The sequence below is a fragment of the Ruditapes philippinarum genome, unplaced genomic scaffold (assembly GCF_026571515.1).
Source record: "Ruditapes philippinarum isolate M1 unplaced genomic scaffold, ASM2657151v2 ctg2708_1_1_1_1, whole genome shotgun sequence".
In the NCBI taxonomy this organism is placed as follows: Eukaryota; Metazoa; Mollusca; class Bivalvia; order Venerida; family Veneridae; genus Ruditapes; species Ruditapes philippinarum.
This window is the reverse complement of record NW_026856231.1, coordinates 10,864-38,239: the sequence shown is the minus strand read 5'-3', so window position 1 is coordinate 38,239 and position 27,376 is coordinate 10,864. Positions and strand designations below refer to the sequence as shown.

At 32.2% G+C, this 27,376-nt stretch overlaps 2 protein-coding genes across 3 annotated transcripts; one reads left to right on the top strand and one right to left on the bottom strand.

Annotated features, from left to right (window-relative positions):
- Window positions 1-53: 53 nt before the first annotated feature.
- On the bottom strand, window positions 54-26,145 carry LOC132745889 (metabotropic glycine receptor-like; the record flags this gene model as incomplete). Its single annotated transcript, XM_060734897.1, has 10 exons — window positions 54-1,804; window positions 2,915-3,094; window positions 4,740-4,845; window positions 5,625-5,763; window positions 17,540-17,642; window positions 18,584-18,719; window positions 21,437-21,444; window positions 22,097-22,165; window positions 23,027-23,365; window positions 26,032-26,145. Coding segments are annotated over 10 exons (1,521 nt in total), but the record flags the coding sequence as incomplete, so codon positions are not given.
- LOC132745883 (uncharacterized) lies at window positions 12,084-16,528 on the top strand. Of its 2 annotated transcripts, none has more exons than XM_060734892.1 (4): window positions 12,084-12,245; window positions 13,675-13,837; window positions 15,081-15,231; window positions 15,710-16,528. In XM_060734892.1, the coding sequence occupies exons 2-4, from the start codon at window positions 13,688-13,690 to the stop codon at window positions 15,961-15,963; spliced, it is 555 nt and encodes a 184-aa protein (XP_060590875.1). In that variant the 5' UTR covers window positions 12,084-12,245; window positions 13,675-13,687; the 3' UTR covers window positions 15,964-16,528. The 2 variants fall into 2 exon arrangements, with proteins under 2 accessions (XP_060590875.1, XP_060590874.1); XM_060734891.1 differs by having other exon boundaries at window positions 12,085-12,245; window positions 15,081-15,227; window positions 15,706-16,528.
- Window positions 26,146-27,376: the final 1,231 nt, after the last annotated feature.

Sequence of the window (27,376 nt, the reverse complement as noted above, 5' to 3'; positions counted from 1 at the left end):
GTTAAAAAACTTTAAATTTTAAAATAATTTAAAAAAAAAGGGAAAAAATTTTATCAATATTAATGAAACACATTCATTTCTTCAAGAAATGCTCTTTCCACTTGAGTACCGTCGTAATTATTTTGAGTGTTAATCAAAAATAATAATAATAATGATTTTATAATGACAACAACAATTATGTTTGGTTTTATTTGCAGACGTAAAACATTTACATATACGTCAAATCTTATCAATGTGACGTAAATGACGTCACATTGCTCGACATAGATTTATGAAAACAATGCGAATTTTATAGTTTTGCTTTTAGACTGTAAATTATCTTTACTGACCATCATTTTATTTTGTGTGAAAACAATAAATTTGGTCATTACTTATATGACGTCATTCATAACTTATATGACGTCATTTATATTATCATTACCTATTTCTTTTCTACAGACTTACCATACATGTTTTCTTAATTAAAGCTTCTCTTACATGTACATCAATTTACTTATTTAAGTATTAACCCATTTAAACAATTTGAAAAATTGTTCACAAAAACTACATTAAGTTGTTTTATTCGGTTTTTTATTTTTTTAATTCTTGTTTTTTGTTGTTGTTTTTTATTTGTTAAAAGCTATTTAGAGAAATAATTGTTAAAACAAATTTCTAAATCGATCTAGTGTTAAATTTGTGTCATATATTCGAGAAAAAAAGTTGATCTTATAATATTATAAACAGGGTTGAGTAAAATATATGTATGCTTACAGATAACAATATCGAATTATTAATACCAAATATATTCCAAGTTTGTGTTTGTAACATACATTATAAAAAACGGATTAAATTTATATTTAAATACATATAACAACTGCAGAATTGTTTAAAATAATAACTAATTATATGTACTAATATATCTTTCTCAAATACTCAATGAAGCATGACGCGTTACTTATAATAAATACAGGACATGGTTGAATGACTGATACAGGACATGAAAATTCTAAAAATAACTCCCAGCAGTTACGAGTTTCTAAAACTCTCGCGATGTAACACGAGATATTTAATAATAACAAACATGATTATTTAAGATGAGATTCGGGTCACAATTATTTCATATCCGCATGAATTATTCCAACACTTCACTTCCCAAACAGATAAAACGTCATCATTTTTCCGTACACTGTCTTCTTAGCTTTTTCCATTCCTTCTTTCAAGAAAACAACAGACTTAATTAACTTTCTTCATATATCGAAGCGACAGTTTTCCCAGTGATGGTTATATGACGTCACTTCCGTTTACGTCACTTTCGTTTACTTGCCAACACTTCGTGCTTTCTTCCGATCCATTTCTCCTGCAATGTACAGTGTACCATCCACAATACATCTGGCGAAATATTCCGCTATTCGCAACTAGAATACATTCTTAAATCGAGCATTTTATTTGTGAATTAAAATATAACCTACTCAAGAAACGTTCACCTTTTTTTGTGACGTCATTTGTGGGTATGATACATTTTGAAAGAAACACTTGATGTCGGTTTATTTTCATTAACTTCTTCACACTTCGTTACACTCATTTCTATCGGCATCGGCAAACCTTCGGCAGAGTTCGTACTCTCTTCGGGAGTTCTCGACATTTCGTGTTCGTGTTCGGTATGTTCCGTATGGTGATGTCGATGCTTGTGATGGAATGCTTGTAGTGAAAAACGTCTATGAGTCTGTTTTCGTCCGCCTCGTCTTTTAGAAATATGAGGGTTATCTTTCCTCATGTTGCGAGTTTTGTAAACCTGTAGCTGTGTGTAAAGCCTTTTTAATTCCGCCTGGAAAAAAATATATAGTAAAATCAAAAAGTATAACTAGTTGTTTAAATTCCAATTACATATCACACCTGTACAATACATTAAATTAGAGTTAAATTGCTTGGTTTGTAAAGAAAGCAAGTATATAAGAATTAAGTATATAGTATTATTAATTTGGAATGGGAGGTATGGTGGCATATTTCTGCCACCAGATAACCATATAACTAACTAGTTAATTAAGAGGTTAACTAGTTACGTAACTAGTTAACCTCTTAATTAACTAGTTAGTTATCAGGTCAACTTGTTACGTAACTAGTTAACCTCTTAATTAACTAGTTAGGTATCAGGTTAACTAGTTACGTAACTAGTTAACCTCTTAATTAACTAGTTAGTTATCAGGTCAACTTGTTACGTAACTAGTTAACCTCTTAATTAACTAGTTAGGTATCAGGTTAACTAGTTACGTAACTAGTCAACCTCTTAATTTACTTGTTAGTTATCAGGTTATCTGGTGGCAGAAATATGCCACCATAGGGATGAAACTTACTATTCCACACTGAATATGTTTCACTATCGAGTCACACTCATTCTATAATTAAATAGTTTCACAAAGCACTGGTAAAAATCAACATTCAAGATTAAAAATCATCTATTTTGAAAATTCAGGATTTTGAAAATTCAGGATTTTAAAATTGAAGATTTTGAAAATTTTAGATTTGAAAGCTTTAAGATTTAAATATTTCAAGATTCGAGATCTAAAGATTCGAGATTAGAAGATTCGAGATTTAAAGATTTGAAATTTGAAGATTCGAGATGAAAAGATTCGACTTTGTATTACTTTTGGCAAGAACCTTGTTACATGTTTAAAGAATTAACATGAAAGAATGCAAAGTCACCGGAGATGGGGGGAGGGGTCTGAGCCTGAGCGACAAGGGGCAAGTGGTGTAAAGTCAACAGCATTAACAACTCGGCCACAGAGGCCCCTTAACACCTAGAGTCATGTCAGGAACCGTGATCATGACCACTAACAAAGTAGGGCTTGCAATATTACATCTGTTCTTGGAAACAAACATCATAAACACTCGACCCGAAACCCCAAAGCTCCCACCACCCCCACCACAAATTACATACCCTTATATCTTCGGGATCCATGTCTGCTAAGCTTACATCTCCTACATCAACGTCTCCATTGGATGAAATACCCACATTTAACTTCATCACCTCGGGTGCCATATTATCTGGTACATCTGACGACGAATATGCCCTATTCCTTATCTGGCGCTCGTCCGGTGGTCGATGTGCGTACCATAACTATAAAGAAAACAGAATTTATGAGCCGCGTCACGACAAAACCAACATAATGGGTTTGCGACCAGCATGGATCCAGACCAGCCTGCGCATCCGCGCAGTCTGATCAGGATCCATGCTGTTCGCTTACAAAACCTATAGCAAGTAGATAGAGAAACTGATAGCGAACAGCATGGATCCTGATCAGACTGTGCGGATGCGCAGGCTGGTCTGGATCCATGCTGGTCGCAAACCCATTATGTTGGTTTTGTCGTGACGCGGCCCAATTTATGATGATTATTTTCCCTACAGCACGCATAGCTCAATCGGTTAGAGCGCCAGACTTGTAATCTCGACATTGTGGGTTCGATTCCCTGGCTGGCTATCTCAAATTACTAAAACAGTCTGTCGGATGAGATCTCGACATTGTGGGTTCGATTCCCGAATTACTAAAACAGCCTTTGGGATGAGACTTTAATTAAATCGAGGTCCCGTGTATGAGTGCTTAAACACTTGGCAATGAACCAGGAGAAGCTTCTGAAATTAGGACATCACTTGCACTGTCCTCCAAAAATATAAAATGACTATTACTCTTCTGGAGGACAAGCCAATATGGGCAACCGGTGGCGAATACAAATAAACTCAAATACACACGATTTTTTTTTTTGTTGTTTTATTATTATTATTATTATTATTATTATTATTATTATTATTATTATTATTATTATTATTATTATTATTATTATTATCATGATTATTATTATTATTATTATTAATCTATTATATTAACCTTTTAAATTGAAAAGATATACTTCAAATTTTGATTAATTAAACAGCTCGGAAAATCTATATTGAACTAGCCGTCATGGCCGTACAAATACAGAAAAGAAGGCATGTAAACAAATACATGTATTGTTAAATATTTGTTATGACTTATGTCTAAATATTGCATTAAAAACTTGCAAATGAATTACCCAAAATAGTAAGAATATGCAAGGATAATATGGTTTCAACCCTTTGTATGCTTACTGTTAAGTACATGCTTAAAGGCCAACCATAGAGTTGTACTTTTATTCTAATATATCTAATTACAGAAGAAGTGCGCGTGTATATAAAGTTACGTAAATTTGACATTAGAAATAGACATAAGACCGTACTTGGGTGAAATACAGTGATAATCGAAATTCTAAAGCGCCTTTTAAATTTGTAATGAAAACCCTGTTATTTAAAACATATTTATCTTGAAAAAAAATAATTATTGAAAACATATTTTTATTGAAAAAATGCGGCTATTTAAAGGCACATTATGCCTAAAAAATACAATTTTTTTGTTCTTTATAAAAGATCAAGCAAACTTTTAGTAATGTTTTAATTTTGGATTTAAAGCATGTCAAATATTAAACACCTGAGAATATTGCACTTAACGTGCAATTATTTTGTCATAATGGTACAATATGTAATCAAAGAAGTATTTTGACTTCTACACAAAATAAATAAAATCACTATATAGCAAAAATTATTTCATCTACATGTTTATGGCCAATGACTGTTTCTTTTTGGAAACAGTTACACGATATCAATTTTTTTTTAAGTAATGGGCCTTTAATGGTCGATCGTATATAAAGCAGTTTAGGCAAACAATCAAGATATTTTTAAAACACCATCTTACCTTAGAACCAAATACTAATACAAGAGTTACACTGACTGTTAATTGACATCGTAGAAAGTACATCAAAAATAAGTAATCGGGATGTAAACTTAACCAATATATATGCCTGCAAAACAACAAACAAATATTTCATCATATACCAACAATTAATTATAATAAAGTCCATATACTCCGTACGTCCATATATGTAAACTATTAGTTTATACGAATTTATTTTATTTCGATTGTGTTGGAAGCTATATAAGCCTATTATTGAAACACTCTCGAGTTCGTTTCCTGGAGCCAATCAGTAATGAGTGTAATGTTTCTAGCTTACAGAAACAACGGCTTTGTCCCTGACGGTTTGAGCCAACGCGATCCTTAGATCAGGTAACTATTAAATATAATGTATGTCAACTTGGATCTAACTTAGCGTGATTTTTTTTTCATAATCTTATTCAAGGTATGTAGTCTCCAGACGTAGTTTTGTCCCTTTGATTTATTCATTACCGTTAACAAATTCGCTAGATTTATTCACTTATAAAAGTATTTCACATCATTTAAATATTTTACAAAACTAATACGTTCACACAACCTTAAACAAAATAAGTTGCATATAACAATTTTGTGCGAAAATATGCTATTTTGATTCCTTATTCATTTTATGAGCGTCCTAATGACAAGGACTGTACCGAAAATCATGGCATTTACATGAATTACTCAATAATATAGGTAACGGAAAGGAACAAAGTTGACCGGAATCATACGAGTCATCGGTACGATGTATACATACTATAGCATGAAATAAGATGATAATGTATTTGGGTATATTTCGGAAGAGTCAAAATCTCAGTTGATAAATACCGATACATTAGGGTTCGTTATTCGTACATTTTTACATCTTACCTTAAAACATAAAAGACTGTAGAAATAAAACACTCGTAGCATATCGCGGCAGACACATATGTTCCTTCGCAATACTCGGATGGCGCAGCCCGTACTCTGTAACACAGGTATATACCAAATACCAAAAACAATACTTCCGCTGAAATATATAAACATTAATATACATTAACATCTGCCAACAATACTTCCGATGAAACATATAGAAAAACATGGAAATATAAGCAACTGGCAACTATACTTCCCCTGTAAAATATATATGTAGACTTATATACGCATAAACATCTGGCAACAATACTTCCGATGAAACATATAGAAAAACATGAAAGTATAAACAACTGGCAACAATACTTCCCCTGAAAAATATATATAAACTTATATACGCATTAACATCTGGCAACAATACTTCCGATGAAACATATAGAAAAACATGGAAATATAAGCAATTGGCAACAATACTTCCCCTGAAAAATATATATAAACTTATATGCGCATTAACATCTGGCAACAATACTTCCTATGAAACATATAGAAGAACATGGAAGTATAAACAACTGGCAACAATACTTCCCCTGAAAAATATATATAAACTTATATACGCATTAACATCTGGCAACAATACTTCCGATGAAACATATAGGAAAACATGGAAGTATAAACAAGTTGTAACAATTCTTTCGTTGAAATAAATAAACATTATATGTTATTTTGGTTTTGGAGTGATATATGTGGATATATTACCTGTTAAGATTTTATATCACCCGAGCCGTTAGGCGAGGGTGATATTTTATCTTGGCAGGTAAAACATGAAAGTATAAACAACTGGCAACAATACTTCCCCTGAAAAATATATATAAACTTATATACGCATTAACATCTGGCAACAATACTTCCGATGAAACATATAGAAAAACATGGAAATATAAGCAACTGGCAACAATACTTCCCCTGAAAAATATATATAAACTTATATGCGCATTAACATCTGGCAACAATACTTCCTATGAAACATATAGAAGAACATGGAAGTATAAACAACTGGCAACAATACTTCCCCTGAAAAATATATATAAACTTATATACGCATTAACATCTGGCAACAATACTTCCGATGAAACATATAGGAAAACATGGAAGTATAAACAAGTTGTAACAATTCTTTCGTTGAAATAAATAAACATTATATGTTATTTTGGTTTTGGAGTGATATATGTGGATATATTACCTGTTAAGATTTTATATCACCCGAGCCGTTAGGCGAGGGTGATATTTTATCTTGGCAGGTAATATATCCACATATATCACTCCAAAACCAAAATAATAATTTTATTACCCTTCCCATGCCGAGTCAAGACGATTTTAAAATAAATAATTGCTACTTCAAATGAAACGTCGGAATAAGATTCCCTTTAGGATACCCCTTCACCATAACATGACGTCACAAATACATGACGTATTATCTTTCGAACATAACGGATGTAAACAAGAGAAAAGGAGTAGTCTGTTGAACGCACTTTTTTGGAATTAATATCAAGCTTTCACAAGGTCATATTTGTTTCCTATACTGACGAGAATATGTATCATTACTCTATTTTTGGAAATATTTATCACTTGACAGTTTAAAATTGCTTGTAAATTGGAATTTATATCGCGTAAAATCAAACCGTACGCGCATCGCACGGCGCATGTTGTTTACAACGTGGGGTACCCATCGGGGAAATTTAGTGTGTATATTACCCGTCTGGCTCGGTTATATCAATTTTTTTCGGGTGATCAATATCCAATCAAAAAGGCGGAAAAAATCTGGAAGGGTAATAAAAATGTGTATAATCATCTGGCAGCAATACTTCCGCTTAAAAAAATTTGCACACAGGGAAATATAAACGACTAGTAAGAATACAACATTTAAAGTTACATTAAATAAATATGTTAAAATATTTTTGCCGTCGGCCTAAAAACCAAGCATTCTACAGTTTCATTAACCTTTTTAACAGTATCGTTGTAAATCTCATCAAATATTGTTCATAAATTAGGATTTTAAATGGAAAACCCCAAGGTAACACTAAAGTTCGTATACGAATTTTAACATGCAAATGAAGACTATAATCAGCTCGTGTATGCGCTACGTCACGGAGTTATAGTTGCTATCCGGAACACAGCAAATATAAGATTTTCTTGTGCAAACACACTTTTACCGTTTAAGCTTCACGGTGCACTAGGCCTGTGGTTCAGAAAAAATAATCATCTCATAAAACAGATTAAATTTGTATGAAAATATCCGTTACAATGCGGAAATATACCGTTAAATTAGGACTGCTACTTTTAGTCATGTTTGTTGATTTAATATTGATGTACGGATGATCTGAAGGCGGAGTTTCTCATGCAAACAGAAATTGTACTTCCGAATTCGCCACAATGAGGTTGCACATTTGTATGCTCATTAAACTCATTTTGGTTGCCTGGACACCAAAATAAGATCTGGAGTCGATATGAAACCCAATTTATTAATGAAATGTCGCTATTTCTTTTTTTATGAAATTTATTTAATGTAACTTTAAAACATTTTTATATCTGCACATTTGTAACACCGCTTTACATTGGATAATCGTGACGTTTATATTATTAGTTATAAAGATTTTTACTCAGGTTATATGGCCTTATATAAACGGTTGTAATTGAATGTTTTGATGGACGGCGATATTCGAATTATGAAAAAATACCATCATAAATTAATAACTAAAAATAAATGTAATCATACACTTGGGTTTTATTACTGATAAGGGGAGTTAACTGCTGCAGAATGTAGATTCATGATATAAAGATTTATACGCCCTTGAAACAATCATAACGTGTGCTGAAACTCTCGTAACTTTCATGAAAAGGCATGCCTTAAATGTATTTTTGAAGTTTTTTTCTGATATATTAAACAACATCAACCTATACTTTGACGTGTATGCACGTATATTGTCATATAATTATTGTATAATTTATATTAAATCTAAATTACAAGTCATTTTGATATTCAAAGATATTAACATTTTTTATATACATTTAATTTATATATAAATTTGAATGATGTTTTTATTGTACTAACAATTATATTCTACGCTTAAATCCATAAACTATAATAGAGTCCCGTTGAATAACGGATGTATTCAAACTTTTTTTTCTTTGATATTTAGAAGCGTGCACAAAACGACAAAATTAAAGTTTAACGATTACATTGTATTTGGAGATCCATTCTACAATAAACCAAATCAAAAGAGATTGCACCAAATACCTGTAATTTGATACCTCTTATATACCCCGTTACACCTAAATCTAATAATTCATTGTTGAAAACAAGTTTAATTTCAAATTGAAAATATTGATAAAATTAACTTTTTACAATTCGAAATGTAAGGATTCGTTACGTTGAAATCGTGAAGTTCAAACCATGAATTTGTAATGGTGAATAAACGAATTCGAGCTTACGAAAACTTTTCATTTTTGTTACAGTTTCCAAATTATACTAATGTCCCTTATCCATTTCCTTATCTTTTGCTGTTTTTGCTCTAACAGCAATTGGTATGGTTATAGTGAATTATTACTTTGTATGGAAGTGAAAATACCATTTTGTTTACATTTTGTTACCTTTATGACACATTGCTGCAAATTCTAAGCTACTTCCTTCCTTCAGTATTTTAACGTGAAACTACTCTAAATTTGTTATTGAAACATTAATAAACACGTGTTTGACATTTCAAAATAATCTTTAAAAGAAAATGGATTTCTGAGACATAATGTGCCTTTAAAGGTATCGGATTCAAATCCTGGCCAGAATGCACATTTTTCGCATCCTAGTGACACCTGTTTATATTTAAAGGCACATTATGCCTCGAAAATGAATAAATTTGACCTACTTTAGAAAGGTCAAACATCAGTATTATAATGATTACATAATGATTTTAGAGCAAGTAAGATGCATATTACCAAAATAATGTAAGACTCATTGTGGAATTATTTGTCATAAAGGTAGCAAAATGTGAATAAAGTAATATTTGGATTTTCCATTCAAAATACTAAATCACTATAGCTGAACTTATTTCGAAAAGCATCAGAAGCAAAATATGTTCAGAATATTGGCCAATGATTATCTTTTTTGGAAACTATAACGGGACACTGAAAATAAAATAAGCTTTTGAGAAATAAAAAAAAATGTATAATATTATAATATCTCTTGGGAATAATCGGCCTTTAAAGGCCATGACTATAAAGAATGAAAAGGAGTCAGTGTGACTATAATTACCAAACAATTATTGCAATGTGGTGGGTAGATATACAAATTCGTAATTCGTTTATATACGTACATTGAATGTGTTTAAACACATGTGGATAGCTAAAATAGAATCTAATTTTTATTTAAATACCATAGCTATAGAAATTAAAAGTTTATTTTTAGCATTTGTAATAGTAATGTCAGATATAATAAGTGTAATTTGTCACGTTTTTGTTAACTTTTTTTTATTTTAGATTTCAGATACCGAACAGGTATCCCGCATGATCGTTAATTTTGTAGATACTTAATCGAAAATAATGCGCCATTTACACGCAAGAAAAAAACAAACACTTTCTCTTCATATCACGTAAAGAAAACATGTTAAAAAGATATAAAAAAAGAATCTAAACATTCGATTTTTCGTTGTTACAACACTGTATAGGTTATATGGTGGCTTTCCTGCATTACTATGCAAACTTTTTGGCACGAACGGGCACCTTAGTACAACCACTGAGCACGCCCGTTTACAAAGTGAAAATGCAAAAGATGGAAAACACGACAAGGTCACCTTCTGTTCCGTTTTCTGCCCTTTTCAGGCTAAGGCTAAAACGCAAAGACATCACCGAAACGACACGAAAACTAAGTCGTGTGTTTGCGATTTCGTGCTGGTGTGGCGAAAATGCCGACCACAAGCAAACAGTATAAATCGAGATTATTTTGTTCGTACATTTATGAAGCCATTAAAAATTGACATGCCTTGCGATATATTTATTGCTAACGCATTTACTATGCATTTCAAGACAATTGAATACATACAGATATATACGTACATATATACAGATACAATGCGTACTTTCTAATTGATATTGTTATATGTTTATTTCTTGATAATTGTTTTCTTTCTTTGTAACATGATTTTATTCAAAAATCCATATCACTTGCGTATTCTATTTGTAAAAATTCGGCACATTCAAGTTGCGCTGGCATTACCATTTTACGTGCAACAAAAACTGATAATGTTATAATATTAGTTATACAAGTTCCTGACGGGATATATGGGACAATATAGCCTGAATGAGATAAACATGAGGTTGTATTTATGTAAGCAATGTTATATTTTTCCAAATATCCAGTCAGTAACTTATATAACGACTTTGTTCTAACGCAAATTGTTATTGACAAGAAAACCCTACAGGTTTCCGCCAATTTCAAAGAAGCACGGGAAAAATAAGATGACGCCAAACGTTCAACGGCTACACGAACGCTGCGCAATAAAAATAAAATCAAAATATATAAAATTAATCACAGCGGTGTAACTTTTTAACAATTTTTTTGGAAGCACACGTATTGACATTTTAATCGAGAAAAATGACATAAAGAACAAAATGCAATATCAAATTGTTAGTAAAAGTCTACGATGTTGATACACTGATATGTGTGCGCGTTTGAACAATTCTATAATCTGCCATCGTATGTATACAGTAATCAAAATTCGTGAAGTTTTTTTGCATCATTGCTATAACATAATTATATAGATCTATATTTTGACCTATAAACAAGTTTTCAACATGTCATGCCGTAACATTTAGTTTACGTATTTTTTCCAGCGTTATGGCTTCGTTTTTAGCTTACAAGTCAAAATATCCTTACCCTGCAAAAAAAGTCCCCGTCGTTATGACGTTCCAAATAATATTTATTTTTCAATTGTTAAAGGCATGCTGTACGGTAATTATTTTATTTGTTATCTTTCTATATTTAACCATACTTGATATATCTGAAACACAATTACATTTTGCATTATATATAGGCCACATAACTAATTCAGAATTAAACTTAGAAAGAAAATAGAACGTAAAAAAAAGGTTAAAATATAAGGTACTCGTAAAAGCAAAATAACGGCGTCATTGAAAATAATCGTGTGTGAAAATATCGTATTCTCTCTACTCAGCAGGTGAAAGGTCTACCTTACACGTACTTTGAGTAATTATCTTTCACCGAAAGATTAAAAAAACGACGTAGTCTTCTTAACTAAACATTTGACATAATAAACGAAGAAAGGAACTCGTGATTTTAACAAAAATTCACACAAAAGATTTTACTGCGTTTAAAAATATATATATGGGACATCTATTTTAGACAGTGGGGTATCTATGATATCTTTTTGAAATTCTGACAAGTAATTATTTCATTACATATTTTACATTGTGGTATCTTCTAAAAGGCTTTGTTCGTGTATAAGTAAAAAAGGCATAATTATATTTTAAATGCAGTCACGATTTTGTATCTATATAAGACCCGGTAGCTTTCAGTAGCTTCAGAAGGAATTGTGAGAGTGAACAGACGACAAGACCTCCGATTACATAAACGTAAGTACCCGTATGTTACATTTTATAATACTGTGATTTTGAAACGGCCATTTTTAATGGATAATCATAATATACGTTTGTTATTTCGATACGCAGCTATTGCAAATTAATGAAATATTTTCAATTTCAATCGACGAAAGCAACTGCTCATGTTGCAAAAAAATGCTGAAAATCTAGGCGACAGGTTTTATTCAACACATATGTTTTTGCCAAACGACAAATTTTTATTCGAGTTATGAGTTTTAAAAAAAAATGCAAAACGATTACTCATAGAAATATAGTGAAATATATTTTATATAAAAAATGATTTAGGGCCCATGCTATCTATTGGTTTTTCAAGAACATTTTTATTTTTGATATCTTTTAACAGTTTCCAAAAAGTTACTTATTTGCCATAGAGGTGAAGATATCTGCGGCTTCTTTTGTTCTTTGGCAATTGGTATATTTAAGGTGATTTAGTTTCCTATATGAAAGTCATAATACTACATTGTTGTCATATTTCTTATTTCATTTATTTGAGCCGCGTCACGACAGAACCAACATAATGGGTTTGCGACCAGCATGGATCCAGACCAGCCTGCGCATCCGCGCAGTCTGATCAGGATTCATGCTGTTCGCTTACAAACCCTATAACAAGTAGAGATACTGATAGCGAACAACATGGATCCTGATCAGACTGCACGAGTGCGCATGCTGGTCTGGATCCATGCTGGTCGCAAACCCATTATGTTAGTTTTGTCGTGACGCGGCTCATTTATTTATTTTATTATATTTATGACACATAACTGCATGTTCAGCGCAACGTTCTTCATGTGTTTAACATATAACACACTTTAAAACCGCTATCACAATATTTTAACACATTGTTGGCCTCGCGGAAAGAATTAAATTTTTATTGATTTCTGGGGTATAATGTGCCTTTAAACTTTGCATAATGACTGAATTCAAAGTAACAAAATAAATAAATGAATAAATAAATAAATAAACAAATAAATAAAGTATAAATAAATAAATAAATAAATAATTTGAATAAAGTATGGGTATGCTGCTCCTGAAAAAGACCTAAAAGAGCAAAAAGAACATATTTTCCTGAACAGATCACTTTGAAAAGTAGTTCCAATTTGAGGCATTTTACATTAAATTTTAATTTACAACATTTGCAACAAAGCCTTATAGGTTTACCTTCATGTCAGCCTTATAAATGTACTCAGGGAAAAAAGTGTAAACAGTACATGTATACTTTTACAATGCCTTATTTCTAGATAGATTTCTGTTGTTTTTTTTTTATTGTTGTTGTTTTTCCTCAGTCCTTAGATTGCTAGTAATTCTTAGATTAGTAGTCCGACGTGTAAACCACTCGGCCACGCCGCAACTCGTACTTTGCTCCATCTTTATCTATTTTTTTCTAAATTTTGATTCATTGTTTTAGCTACCACGCCGAGATGAAGTTTACACTTGTCTTACTTGTGCTGTTCGTGGCTTCCACGTGCACCTCCGCATACTTCTTGAAGAGGGGGAGGGGCGGACCGGGAGCGGGTAAACCTCCAAAAAGCGGCAGTGCCAGCGGAACCAACGATGGTGAAAAGAGCGGCGTAAGTTTTGGTTTAGTTTTGTTTTTAGAAACATATTCAAGAAAATTTCATTAAAATAATTTATCACATACCAGTGTCGTGTATACTGTATATAATATAGTCACTGTGGAAATATCGTGCACATTTTGCAATGAATAAGAATTGATTACATTACCCATTTAACTGAATGGCAAATGAGCCTTATCCCGACAAAACCAACATAGTTGGTTTGCGACCAGCATTGATCCAGACCAGCCTGCGCATCCGCGCAATCTGATCAGGATACATGCTGTTCGCTATCAGTTTCTCTTTTTGTAATAGGGTTGGTAAGCGAACAGCATGGATCCGGATCAGACTGCGTTGATGCGCAGGCTGGTCTGGATCCATGCTGGTCGCAAACCCATTATGTTGGTTTTGTCGTGACGCGGCTCATTTATACTGCCAAACGTCACAAACGCCCCAAAATAAAAAAGTGATACAATCGGAATACCTCTGAATATCTGATCACACATGCAGGTGTATGTGGCAGATATACGATATCGCAGTGTGTCAACATAAGTTTTAAAAGAAAAATCTGATACATTTGCTTTCTTCGTTGATAAATGTGATGTTGTTGGTGACATTCATCTCACAGATGTCGGCAATATCCGCATCTTCTTGGTCCTTTCCGTCACACTTTATAATGAAATATCGTCCGAGGTGTTCCGATTTGAAAGATGTCGCCAATAATCGCATCTTCTTGGCCCTTAATATCATCGAGGTGTTCCGATTTGAAACCTATTTTATTTTGGGGCGTTCGGCAATATCTTATTAATTTACATATAAAAGTCTTTCAGTTAAAATGGGTTATGTAATCATTTTATGTTCAGAGCAAAATTTGCAAGTCTTTTATTTCTAAACTATATTATGCGTTTATATTTTTTACATTGTTCCCATCTACTCAAGTCAAAATACATTAATAAATTGTAAAATCCACATCAAGTTCTTATTTATTCTATGCATGTGTCCGTATCTATACTAAATAAAAATGACGTAAAGATTAATATTACGTAGGCAAACAAAATTAATGACTATATATACATGTCATACGAAAAGGAACGTATTTCGTAAAAGCTGCCGCAGCCGACAATTCCCGCCTTTTTAATTGTGTTTACTTTACACTCGAGGAGTCTTCTTTTCCTAGATTTTATAAAGAAAATGATAAATTTAGGGGCTCAAAGTAAAGTACTTTTTAAAGACATTAAAATACGTTGTGTATTTATAGCCAAGACGTATGTGCAGGGAGGTAGTGGAATTTTGCATGATGGACGACGAAGAACGCTCTATGGGTGACGCGGACGTGACTGAGAAGGTTATAAAGGATTGCATCAAAGAAGTGGAAGAAGAAATTGTAGACGCAAGAAGAGAATTGGTAGGTACCTTACGTTCATCAGTTGCCAAATCAGGCACGCCATAGATTAAACTCGCTACGGTGTTGGAGCAGCAGCTCCTGACGCCTGCAGAAATCATGATCACAAAAATAGAAAATATCGCGTTTAACACTGATTTCAAAAATTCAAAAAATGTCATTTATTTTTGTATATAAATCGGTGTGAATAGATGATTCAGGTTTCTAAAAGTGCATTCCGGATGATGAAAAGGCGAGATTTTAGCATTTTATCATTCAAGCGCCTGGTCCAGTAAATACGGTATATAGTGTGGTGTTTCACTCATTTTTCTAGTCTCTTTCAAACAACGAGGATATACATGTATAAAAAATGATGCGATTATTAATTAAAAAGTTAAATTAATATAGAAACAATATTGCCCTCTATTCTTATGACATAATGTCTTTTTATTTATTATTTATGTATTAATTTTTATTTATTTACTTATTTATTTATTTGTAGGCAGAAGATCTAGGCCCCTGCAAATCAGCTCTAGAACAATGCCTTGCTGGTCCTCCGCCCCCAGACCAGCCACTGCGTCGTGCATTAACTCTCATGCTCAGAGAGGAGGACTTACAGAATTGTGAGGCTTTTCTGGAAAGTTTACCGGAAGAAAGCGTTGATGAAAATGATGGTGGATCAATGTCACAAGGTCCGCCACCAACGGCATCAGGGCAAAACTTACGAAGATTCCTCTACAAAATGCTCAATAAAAACTAACAGTTACACTGGATTGTAATAAAACTTACAAAAACCAAAACGAAACACGGACTGCATTTATGGACAATGAATAAACGATTCTTATAGATTTTTATATATCCTTTCCTTCTTTATCTTAGAAAGCAAATACATGTATCTTTCTGGTTTTCTGTTAATTGTTTTGTTGTCATAAAAAAAGATAAAAAAAAAAAGGAATGATTAAAAAACGATCTTTTTTATTTAATGAGTAAGCGACCAGGGACATTTTTGAACCTACATAATATGCGTTTGGGAGTATAATCAAAATACCTATAAATATATAAATACCTGTAATTTGACAAATGAAACTAATTTAAGGTACGAACAATTCACGTTAAAGGAACAAAAACATCAATCGAAAAGAAAGTCTACACAGCATATATAATAACGAATGGTGACATAGTTTTACGAGAAATATCTTTATTTACTATCATTGTCACTTTGCGTTTATGTTTATTGTCTAGTTATGATTGGTTTTGTATAAGTACATGTATTTTTTGTCGCCCTTGATTTCTGTTTCTTTCTGTAGTAAACTTTAAGCATCATACATATGTGTTATTGTTATTCCGTCATTTTTGCGCCGAAATTCCAAAACTAGAAAAATGTCTTCCAAGCTGTATCAATATTACATGCAAAAATTGTATCAATGTTAGACGCAAGTGTGTCCGTCCGCCAAGCAATAGGGAGAGCACAGGATTTGTAATGAAGGGGTCGTTGTTTCGAAACCGATAATTCGAAAATTGATAATTATTGGTTAGTTATCCAGAAAAGTAAATTTGCTGGACAAAACCGTCGAGATATGACCAAACTGCGTTTATTGTAATGTATACTTTGTATTAATCTAAGTAAAGAATCGGAAAATTTATATCTTAATATGTAAAATGACCCGGTCTTTAGCTAAGAAATACGAAGTCTGAATTTTGTGTATTTGTTATTGGTCTCTATATATGCTATATTATTGGTTATTAAGAATTTTGACAAGTTATATAACCGTACATAAACGGTCGTTTGTATAGATAAGTCGAACCGCTATAATACTGCAAACTTCCTTTATAAGAAACAAAAAGCAACTACATGTACTTCACACTGCAGCCCTGTATATAAAACTATATGGACGTCACGATTATCCAATGTAAATACATATGTAAAACGACGTTACAAACGTGCAGTATTATAAATATATACATATAAATGTGTATACTAGTAACACTAGATTACTGATTTCAAATGGAATTTGATAAATCTGACACTAAAATACACCAACGTAAGAAATGCTAATGGAATGCAATATTAATGAGCCGCATCGTGACAAAACCAACATAGTGGATTTGCGGCTAGCATGGATCCAGACCAGCCTGCGCCTCTGCGCAGTCAGATCAGGATCCATGCTGTTCGCTTACAAATCCAATACAAGTAGAGAAACTGATAGCGAACAGCATGGATCATGATCAGACTGCACGGATGCGCAGGCTGGTCTGGATCCATGCTGGTCGCAAACCCACTATGTTGGTTTTGTCGTGGCACGACTCAAATACTATCATAGTAATGTTTAACTCACCAACTTCTGTGGAATAATCCCACCAGCCTGATTTGCAGATAAAATAACTGAGTTCCTCGTCGGAAGTTTTTCTTCTCTCTATAAGACTGACACCCTCTTGTACCTGTTAAATAGAATGTATGCTGTTATATTTAAACGATATTAATGTGTATTTGCTCGCCACCGGAAAGAGACCATATGGGCGAGCATAGGTTGTTGAAATTTTATATATGTATATAATTATGCTTCTAAAACAATTTTCAAACATTCAAGAATTTGTAAAATATTTACTGCAAATATTTGTCCACATTATATGTAATCATTAAAATATATGCATTCATTTCTTATTGAAAATTTTGAATTACCCTTTATAGAAAATAGATTTCTAATTACCTCCCTTTATTAACGTGAAATGTAAATTCGGTAATATCTTTGCAATAATGCTTTTTTGGAACTTACAATATTGATAAATCTTCATTTGAGCATTATATTTATGATATAAAACCATAAAAAATGTGTTACAGGATCTTTAAGTAGAATGCATGATGTAATATGTAACATTATTCATCTCTTTAAATAAAACCACGACAATTATTCAAAAGTTTAATTTTTGTCTCTCACTTGTAAATCCAATGATTTGAAGGTATTTGTAATCTGCTAAATAAATGCGTACAGAAGTCTTCAAGGACAGAGGTTTATACTAGTAATCTAGCAAGCTGACATCGCGAAAACATAACACGGAAACATTACCACCATTACCAAATGTAATGAACTCATTGATTCGATTTTTTCTTTGCTCCCCAGAGGTTCGATTAACATTTTATTAAACTGTTTAATAAATTGATAGATCCCTACTCAGACCTTTCATTAAAATAACAATAAATATACCCACACACATTGACATATACTCTTATGTTAACAAATATGCTGTGATGAAATCCACTAATCTGACAATTAGGTCAGGAATCTATGCGTTCAGTATTGAACCTACACTCATTCAATACCCTGCTATAAAAAATAAATTCCCCTACTGTAATGTCATAACTACGTGCTCGAACACATTACCTGATCTATATTGACTGCTGTCCATGCTGCCATATAGCCTATGACCACGACGACTATACAGAGGAGGTATTTAAGAAGATCCTTGTCCCTGACATGTACCCTATGTGCTTTCCGTGATTGGAAGTCTGCCAGCAGTCTACAATCATACAAAACAGTACAATATGCGAACAGGAAAACATAAAAATAAAGAACTTGTATGTTGAAAATTAAGGATGTAACAATGGTGGTGGTAGTGTTGGTAGTTTTCACTCCGGATCACAGCAGTAAACCACATTGAATTCACCAGAGCACAGTACAGCCACCGCATTGTTCCTGGACAGGCTGTCAATCAGTTTACTTTTACTTTAACTTTTGCTATGTACATGCCAGAGCAGATGTCCAGTGCGAACCGTAGAAAGGATTTCATGATCAATCAAAACGAAAGTGAACTGCGCCGTCCGGGAATCGAACCCGGTTTGCCAGATTCACAGTCCAAAGCTGTACATATTAAGCAAACAGGACGGCTCTAAGTATGAAACTATTTAAGTGAAATTATATATCTGTATATCATTATTTTTCTTAAACAATTTCCAAACATTAAACAATATGTAAAATGTGTACTGAAACTGTTTATTCACATTTTAAGTAATCATTAAATTCTATGCATTTTTTTCTTATTGAAAAAAATTGGCTTAATCTTATCGAAAATAGATCTCTTATTGCCTCTTATTACCTCCCTTTATTTACTATGTAATATCTTAATAAATATTACTTTTTTGTACTTACAATATTACTAATTACTATCGACACATTAAAAGCTTTCAAAACCGTCACTGTCTAGCAGGTACTCGCGTTACCGTAAAGCTCGCTCTGCGAGCAGACCCTTTGGGCACGCTCTTCGAGCTCGCTATTACCTAATGGCAAGAATAAGCGGTGCTAATGCGCAGCACAACAAGCAAACACAATAGAGAAAAGTGTCAGGTTTTTGTCAAATTAGATTTACCTCCCTTTTTACGTCAGCGCTATGACATTAAGATTTACCTCTCTTTTCAAGAAAATGCTAAATTATATAAATCCAAAAATTAATAAATACGAATTGAAGAATAGAATAGACCAGCGTGACTTTGGGAGAAAAACGTTGTACTGATTCTTCAAAATATATCTTCAAATACTTGAAATAGTTAAAAAAAATCGAAATACTGCTTTTAAAAACGCATATGTTGACATTTTCGCTTCGTTAAAAGAAAAACTGCTTTTTTTTTTAAGGAAATCCTTTAATTTAGAATAACAAGGGGATCCTTGTTTAAATTTAAAATTTTTGAGGTTTTTAAAACTTTCCGAAACGGGCCTCTTTTTTTTAAAAATTATAAATTCCCCTTTGAATGGCAAAAAACTTTTTTTTAAATTTTTTTTGTTTTTTAATAAAACATAATTTTTTTAATTTTAAAAGAAAATTAAAACTTGTTTCCTTTTTTAGAAAAATGCATGAAAAAATTCCCCCGGAAAAAAATTTTTTCTCCCTTACTGTTATATATAAAAGGTGTTTTGAAAAAATAAAAAATTAATCAATACCTTTTATTTTTTAATAAAAGTGTTCAGTGGGGCGAATCCTAGTCCCTTAAACCATGGAGATAGACGCCCTTGTTGACCGGTTAAATTGGCGATAGCTTAAAAATAAAAAAAAGGGAGAGGATATTTTAAAGGAAAATCCCCAAAAAAAAAAAAATTTTTTTACCTTCTTTAAAAGGTTTACGAAATTTTAAAAAAATTTTATAATGTAAGGGGGATTCAAAAGTTTTTAAATTTTTATGAAATTTAAAAGAAAGAAAGGGGTAATTAAATTAAAAAAATTTGTTTTTGTCATAAATAAAAATTTAAAAACATTAGTTTTTATTTCTTCAAAAAATAACACCCTCATTGCCAATCAGGAACAAAATAAAAAGTTTTTCAGATTAATTGGCAAAATTAAGTTTTAAAATAAAGTATTTAATGAAAAACTTTTAGTAGAAAAAAAAGATTTCTGTGAAATGGGGGGGTTTAAATTTTTAAAAAAATTTTTAAAAGGGACGGGGAGAGGGGGAAGAAATAACCGGATATGATTAAATTGGGGGAAATAAAAAACCCGACAGCGATTCTTACAAATAGCGTGACCGGGTTTTTTTAAATTAAAAAGCCAAATTTATCCCCAAAAAATTTTTATTTTTTAAAAAAATTTCAATTTTTTAAATAAAAACATTTTTTAAAGTTAATGACACATGTTTCCCTTCAAAAAGAAGTACGATTTTTCGTTTAAAAGACAAATTACAAATCTTTTTAAAAATAATATACATGCCTACAATTATAAAATATCCTTAAAAAAAAGAAAATTTTAAATTTAAAAATTTAAATGTAGTTATTTTGTTTGTTTTAAAATATTTACCCCCCCTTGGAAAAAAACGGAGGGTTTAAATTTAAAAAAGAAAAATAGAAGAATTGTAAATAGAAAACAAAACGTTTTTTTTAAAATTTTGTTTTTTTATACAGGTGAAGTAACGATTCGTCACTCCCTAAAAAAAAATACTTTCATTTAAAGGCCCATTATGTATCAGAAGTGCTTTTATTTTCAATTCTCAAAAGCTTTTTTTCATTTTTGGTGTCTTGTATCGTTTAGAAACGTTACTCTACTGACAATTATCTGAACCATATTTTTGCTTCTGTTGCCTTTTGGTAATTAGAATAGTAATAGTGATTTAGTACTTTGTACGGAAGTCAAAATACTACTATGTTTACATTTTGCTACTTTCATGACAAATAATGTCACATTCAGCTCTGTTTTCTCGAGGTGATAAACATCTAACATGCTCTAAAACGATTATTTCAACGTTATAAACCTACTGTTTACCCTGTGTAAAGGAGGAAAAAAAGTTATTTTCTCAGACATAATAATTATGCCTTTAAAGGGACTCCACTGAAATTTTTGACGTGAAGGGACCGAAAATATGTTTCAAGATTTTTGTATAACAAGATGTATGTCTAGACCAATAACTCGTGTATAAAATTTCAGATCATTCGCTCACTCCGTTTCCCAGAAATAATCAATTTTATTGTGCAATTTAACCCCAAAAATGACAACCGTTGCAACGCTTTTCACTCAAATTGGCCAAAAATCGCACAAAAATTTATTATCAATTTGATACCGCGTATATTTATATATCACCTATTGTTTCGAATTTAAGTACACCAGTTGATTTAAGAAAGAATTTCAAAATTTATTATTTAAGACTATAGGACCTCAGTGGAGTTCCTTTAAGGCATAGATTCTACCGTAACCTGTTCATTTGTTAGTGTATTAAATGTTCATCAATCATTCAACAAAGGTAGTTAGAGCATAGTGACCTTGACCCGAATTAACCAAAGTTAGAGAGCAACTCAAGGTACCATCCTACTACCAATTATGAAAGACACCAGTTCATAAATAAGGCTTCATGAGTTCAAATGTAAAACTCTATTTGAAGTGAGGTAATGCATTTTATGTGAAAAGCATCAATTTCTTACCGTAGCATAAAGAAATAAAGCACCAAGAAGAATAATTTCCAGCAAGCACCACATACCAATCACCATTACCTGAAAAACGAGAATTATAAAATATTATTTCTCTAATAAAAATGTATAACTTTCAACCATATTGATATTCTCTTGAATAATTACATCACAGTGGAAAACACCCTCTCACTTGACAAAACTATACTATAAATAGGTATTACGGAAAATGTCGAAAGGAAGCGCTAACGGCTTCGGGCTTATTGCGATATTTCACGAAAGAAGTCGACATTTACCGATTCATGAAGGTTCGTAATCGTTTAATCAAAGGGACAAAACAAATGTTTTGTCTAGACGTATTTAAACGGTATAAACAATAATTATTAATTAAGGCCTCCTCTAATGTAATCGCTAATTTCAGGACATTGATATTATATTTTGTTTTAACGTACTGTGTAAGTAGATGCAAAGCGTCGTTAAAGCATAGAGATACCATTGAACTCGGTTAAAGTGGGGTTTTCCCGTCTAATCTCCTATTATTTACAAACTTTTACAATTACATCTTGGTGATTTTTCTATAAAAAAGCACACGCGTTGATCACAATATTGTGAACAGCAGGGTACCCGTGAAGCTGTAACGGTAAAATTTTGTTTTGTACCCCGGGATGAGACGGGGGAGACCCACATTCGTTGATTTCCGGATTACATTTATAAAAAAATTTGTTTTGATCATCCGTAAAGTATCAACAATTCTTATTACATGTATTACCAATCTTGTTTAAACGAGCGAAATCTTTTTCATGAATGGTATATTTTTAAAAAAAACATACTAAAATTTTGAAGGAAAAAATAAACAAAGACAAAAACACTTTATCACATAGTCTACGAAAAATCTCTGCAATAACAACCTAAGATGTTCTTAACTAAAGTTAAACCCGAACTTACCTTACATTTCCTAACTCTAAGTACAACAATACCTAGAACAAGAGTAATTGTCATACAAAAGCTTTGAATTCCTAGAGGAATCCCCCGCATTAAAATGTTATATTCAACTAAACAAGGACCATCGTCGTCACAGTCTATACATCCTTGGCGACACGGAAGACACTGGAAGTCACTTGTAGAAAAATTAGCATCACTGCGCATGCTCTGTAGGATGTGACGTTCAACTTGAGTTCCGGTGTAAAATTTTTGGGTAGCGTTGAGAAGAGGAAAATAGAAACCAGATTTGCAGTGGCACTCATATTGTCCTGCCTGTAACCCGCCATCTGGTATAAATTTGCACTGAAATAAAGATGGTATTGTTTATAAAAACAATTATTCTTTCTATATTTAATAAGGTGTTCTGTATGTGACCTTTTAATCAGCAAAATATGTATAACGGTCCAGGAATTAATTTCTTGCATAACTTTTTAAGTAGTTCATTATTTTATATGAGATAAAGTGGACCTATGAAACACATGTAAAAATATGTAAAAACCTTGTTTAAAACTCTAGAAGTTACATTTTCAGTCAAAATATCCTGGAAATGTATCAGATAAGCTATTTTGATGATTTCTATCTCTATGAAAATTGGTAAGAAAAAGAGTTCTTTCCCGAATGATTCTTACTCAGCTTTGAAATATAGGTCATCTGGAGTCAAAATAAGGTCAAAGAGCCAAAATATTGAAAAACCTTGTTAACAGTCTAATGTAATATTTTCAGTCCAAATATTTTTGGGAAATTTGTGAAACGTTTGTATTGATGCTTTCAAAGCTCAATTTTGAACAATCGACTTCTGTCGGTCGTCAAAAACTAGTTTCACACGGTCGCAAATATGGAAAACCTTGTTAATATATGCAGATATGAAGGTTTGTGATATCGTTTTCAGATTAACACATTATGTCTGCTTTTTATTTTACAATATTAAATGTCCCTTGTTATTAAGAGCCTTAATAAGCAGGTGAGCGATAAAAAGCCCAGGATGGCCCTTTTATGACTTCGGTGCGGTCATTTGGAATATCCAAATTTCATCATAATAATCGAGTTTGACCCACGTGCATTGTAAAAGAGGGCGGAGCTTGATATTAAAGTGGAGGAGGGATGGGTTGGATATCTAAACCTTTGTAACACGCCCCCGCATATAAAAATTATAATATCTGACAATTGTTCATAATTTGTTATTACAGAAATGAGATAAAAAGTCAATTGCTTGCAGTATATTAAGTATATTAAAATGTGATTTGACTTATAAATCTCGCTTGTTCAGCAATATATTTATAACAGACATTTCCATTTGAGGAATGCACTGATTCCCTATCGTAATAAAAATGTCAGGGTATCCTACTCAATTATATGCAGACATTTCACATATCCATACAATAATATACATCTAAAAGGGCAAATATGATATTGAACATTTACCATGATTATGTTTGCATAAAATGCAAACATCATGATTCCCCATGAGAATGTGGGTATATTAAAATCAAAAACCGCATGTCATCGGATTATTACATTAATGATAACTATGAAAAATGTTGTAGTTAGGCAAAGTTGGGGATATTTCTTCGGGGCGTAGCATGGACGGTGATTTACACTATGTATTTTGATGTATTATATAAGCATATCGCATCGTTAATCATCGTGGGATATGATGTTTTATTCACCACAAGAAAGCAATACTGACCGAGGGTATGCATCTTACAGGGAATATTCGTTGATACAAACGAACAAAAAAAATTAAAATGTGATTATGACAAGGAGCATGCTGGCCTTAATCTTCCCCTGGGTTTTGCAGAAATGCCATTGTCTCAAAGAGTAGTAGAAAATTTATCATTTGGTCATAAATTTTTTTAACATTTTTATAGTGATAAATTTGGAAATGAACCTCCCAAATATTTGAAAATTAAGGGCATTGGGTTTTTGTGAAGGATTTTAAAAAATTTTTGTTAAATAATTATTAAGCTTACAAATACATGTATACTAAGCGAACAACAAAACGGGACCAAAGAATAATTTATAGACAAAATGGAAGACTTGATGATGATTCTTGCAAAAAGACAAAGCTTTATGCATCGTAGTATCTGAATAGAATATTTGTATATTAAGTTTCTCACAGCTTTTTTCCCGTTGAAAAAGTCCTTCATCACCTTGACCTTTAAACTGCTGACCTCGAAACTGATTATGTGTCAACTTCTTATCATAAAAAAGTTGCACACAACATGTTCTTTAGTTTTGGGCCTCAATGATCTTGACCTTTAACTTAAAAATTTAACAAGAGGGCCATGATGGCCCTTTTATCGCTCACCTGATTATTGAATAAATATTGTTAGCAATGACTGAAACGGATATTATAACGTTTTCATATCTGCACATGAAATAGTTGAAATATCAATAAGATATTTCCATATGGGCTGGTACCTAGTTTTTTTTACCCAAGATGATCCATGTTCGAACCTATCCCGCAAATCATTTAAACAATCTTTCTGACAAATTCACAAGATATTTGGGCTTTAAATATTACATTTAGAGTATTAACAAAGTCTTTCGATATTTCAGTTTCGTGACTTAGTTTTTTAGCGCAGATGACCTATATTCAAACTTGAGCCAGAAATCATTTAAGCCATCTATCTTATCAGTTTACAGAACATATATATGAACCTTAACAGTAGCCTTGACCTAGAAATCATATTAGATCTAACAGCCTTTCTGATTACACACCAGGATTTTTGGACCGTAACGGTAACCACTAGAGCGTATGAAGAAGATCTTTCTATCTTTAACTCCTGTGACCTAGCTTTTATCCGAGTTTCCCCATGTTCGAACCCGTCCGAGCAACTACTTGGCAAGTTTCAACGATCCTAAAAGCTCAATGACGTCATCATAAAGTGTTTTCAATCGTATCATTTTTGTTTTTTAATGTTAGAGCGTATAGTATTACAAAAGTTCAAAAATAAACTCAAACTAACCTTGGTTGTTTCTGGTCTGCATTTGTGAGATCCGGAAAATATAGATTCTGAGTCGTCACACTGGTTGACGGAAGGTTTTTTCAGGTCAATATCTAGGACAACAACACCCCTGTAAAAGAAACAAAGAAAAATATAATAAAACGTCATTTTGGAGAAAAAAAAAAAAATTTTAACAATGTTTATCCATATTTGGACTTTGTGACCTAATTTTAATACCAGAATTTGAACTAGAAATCATCGTAACAACCTTTCTGACATAATTATTTCTAGGACAGTTGGGCTAGAAATGTAACCTTTCCCCAAGGGTGGTAAGAAGGTTTACCATTTTTGGATTGTCTGCGTGACCTACTTTTTGACACAAGGTGACCCATATTCAAACTTGACCTAGAAATCATCTTAACAAATTTTCTTTCAAATTTTCTTGATATTTTGGCTGAAAATATTATCTCTATAGTGAAATCAAGGTTTTCCTTACTTGGACTGTGTGACCTAGTTTTTAACTCGAGATGACCCATATTCGAATTTAACATAGAAATCATCTTAATATCCTTTCTGGATATTTGAACAGGAACAGTAGCCTCTAGAGTGCTTTACCCAGGTGTTTCTGCATTTGGGCTTTTATGACCTAGTTTTTAACCCTAGATTATCCATATTCGGAACTTATGACTTATGCTAGATATCATCAAAAATACATTTCGGACAATTTCCAGGATATCTTGATCGAAGACAGTAGCCATTAGGGCGTTTCAAAATTATTTTTTATTTATTTTTTTTTTTTTTTTTTAAATTTTTTTTTTTGGGAGGGGCTCCTGTGACCTTTTTTTTCATCCAAGAAAATCTCGTTCCAGCGACGTAACTATCTCCTTCCAAGAAGTTAGTCGGCCAAATGGAATGTTTCATATGATGGCGCATTTTTTCCTTTAATCTAAAGATTTTATTAGTTATTATTTCCTTTTCTTTTGAAATTATCAAAGAAGGGTAGATGAAGGAAATCTTTAACATGGAACGGAAATTTTCCTATGATTTTTATTCAGATACTAGTAAATTTGAATGTTGATAAAGGTTTACGGACAATAGAAGCTATATATATATATATATATCGTGACGTAATGTTTTTAAGAAACAATTATTTTGTTTTGTTTGTTTTTGTTTTGTTTTTTGTTGTTTTTTTTTTTTGTTGTTGTTGTTTTTTTTTTCGCGGGAACGAAATATCAAGTCGTTCCAATGGCATAAACCTAACATGCACTATTCTTTTTTCATATAACTATTCTTTCCTTTTTATTTCGTTCTCTTTTTTGTCTCTCTAATTCGCTACTTTTACATATCCCGAAGTAACTCATTATAA

Excerpts from the sequence above, each read along its gene's own strand:
- LOC132745883 (XM_060734892.1), top strand. The coding sequence starts at position 13,688 with ATGAAGTTTACACTTGTCTTACTTGTGCTGTTCGTGGCTTCCACGTGC. Across the intron at positions 13,838-15,080 it reads ACGATGGTGAAAAGAGCGGC|CCAAGACGTATGTGCAGGGA; the intron begins GTAAGTTTTGGT and ends GTGTATTTATAG. Across the intron at positions 15,232-15,709 it reads CGCAAGAAGAGAATTGGTAG|AAGATCTAGGCCCCTGCAAA; the intron begins GTACCTTACGTT and ends ATTTGTAGGCAG.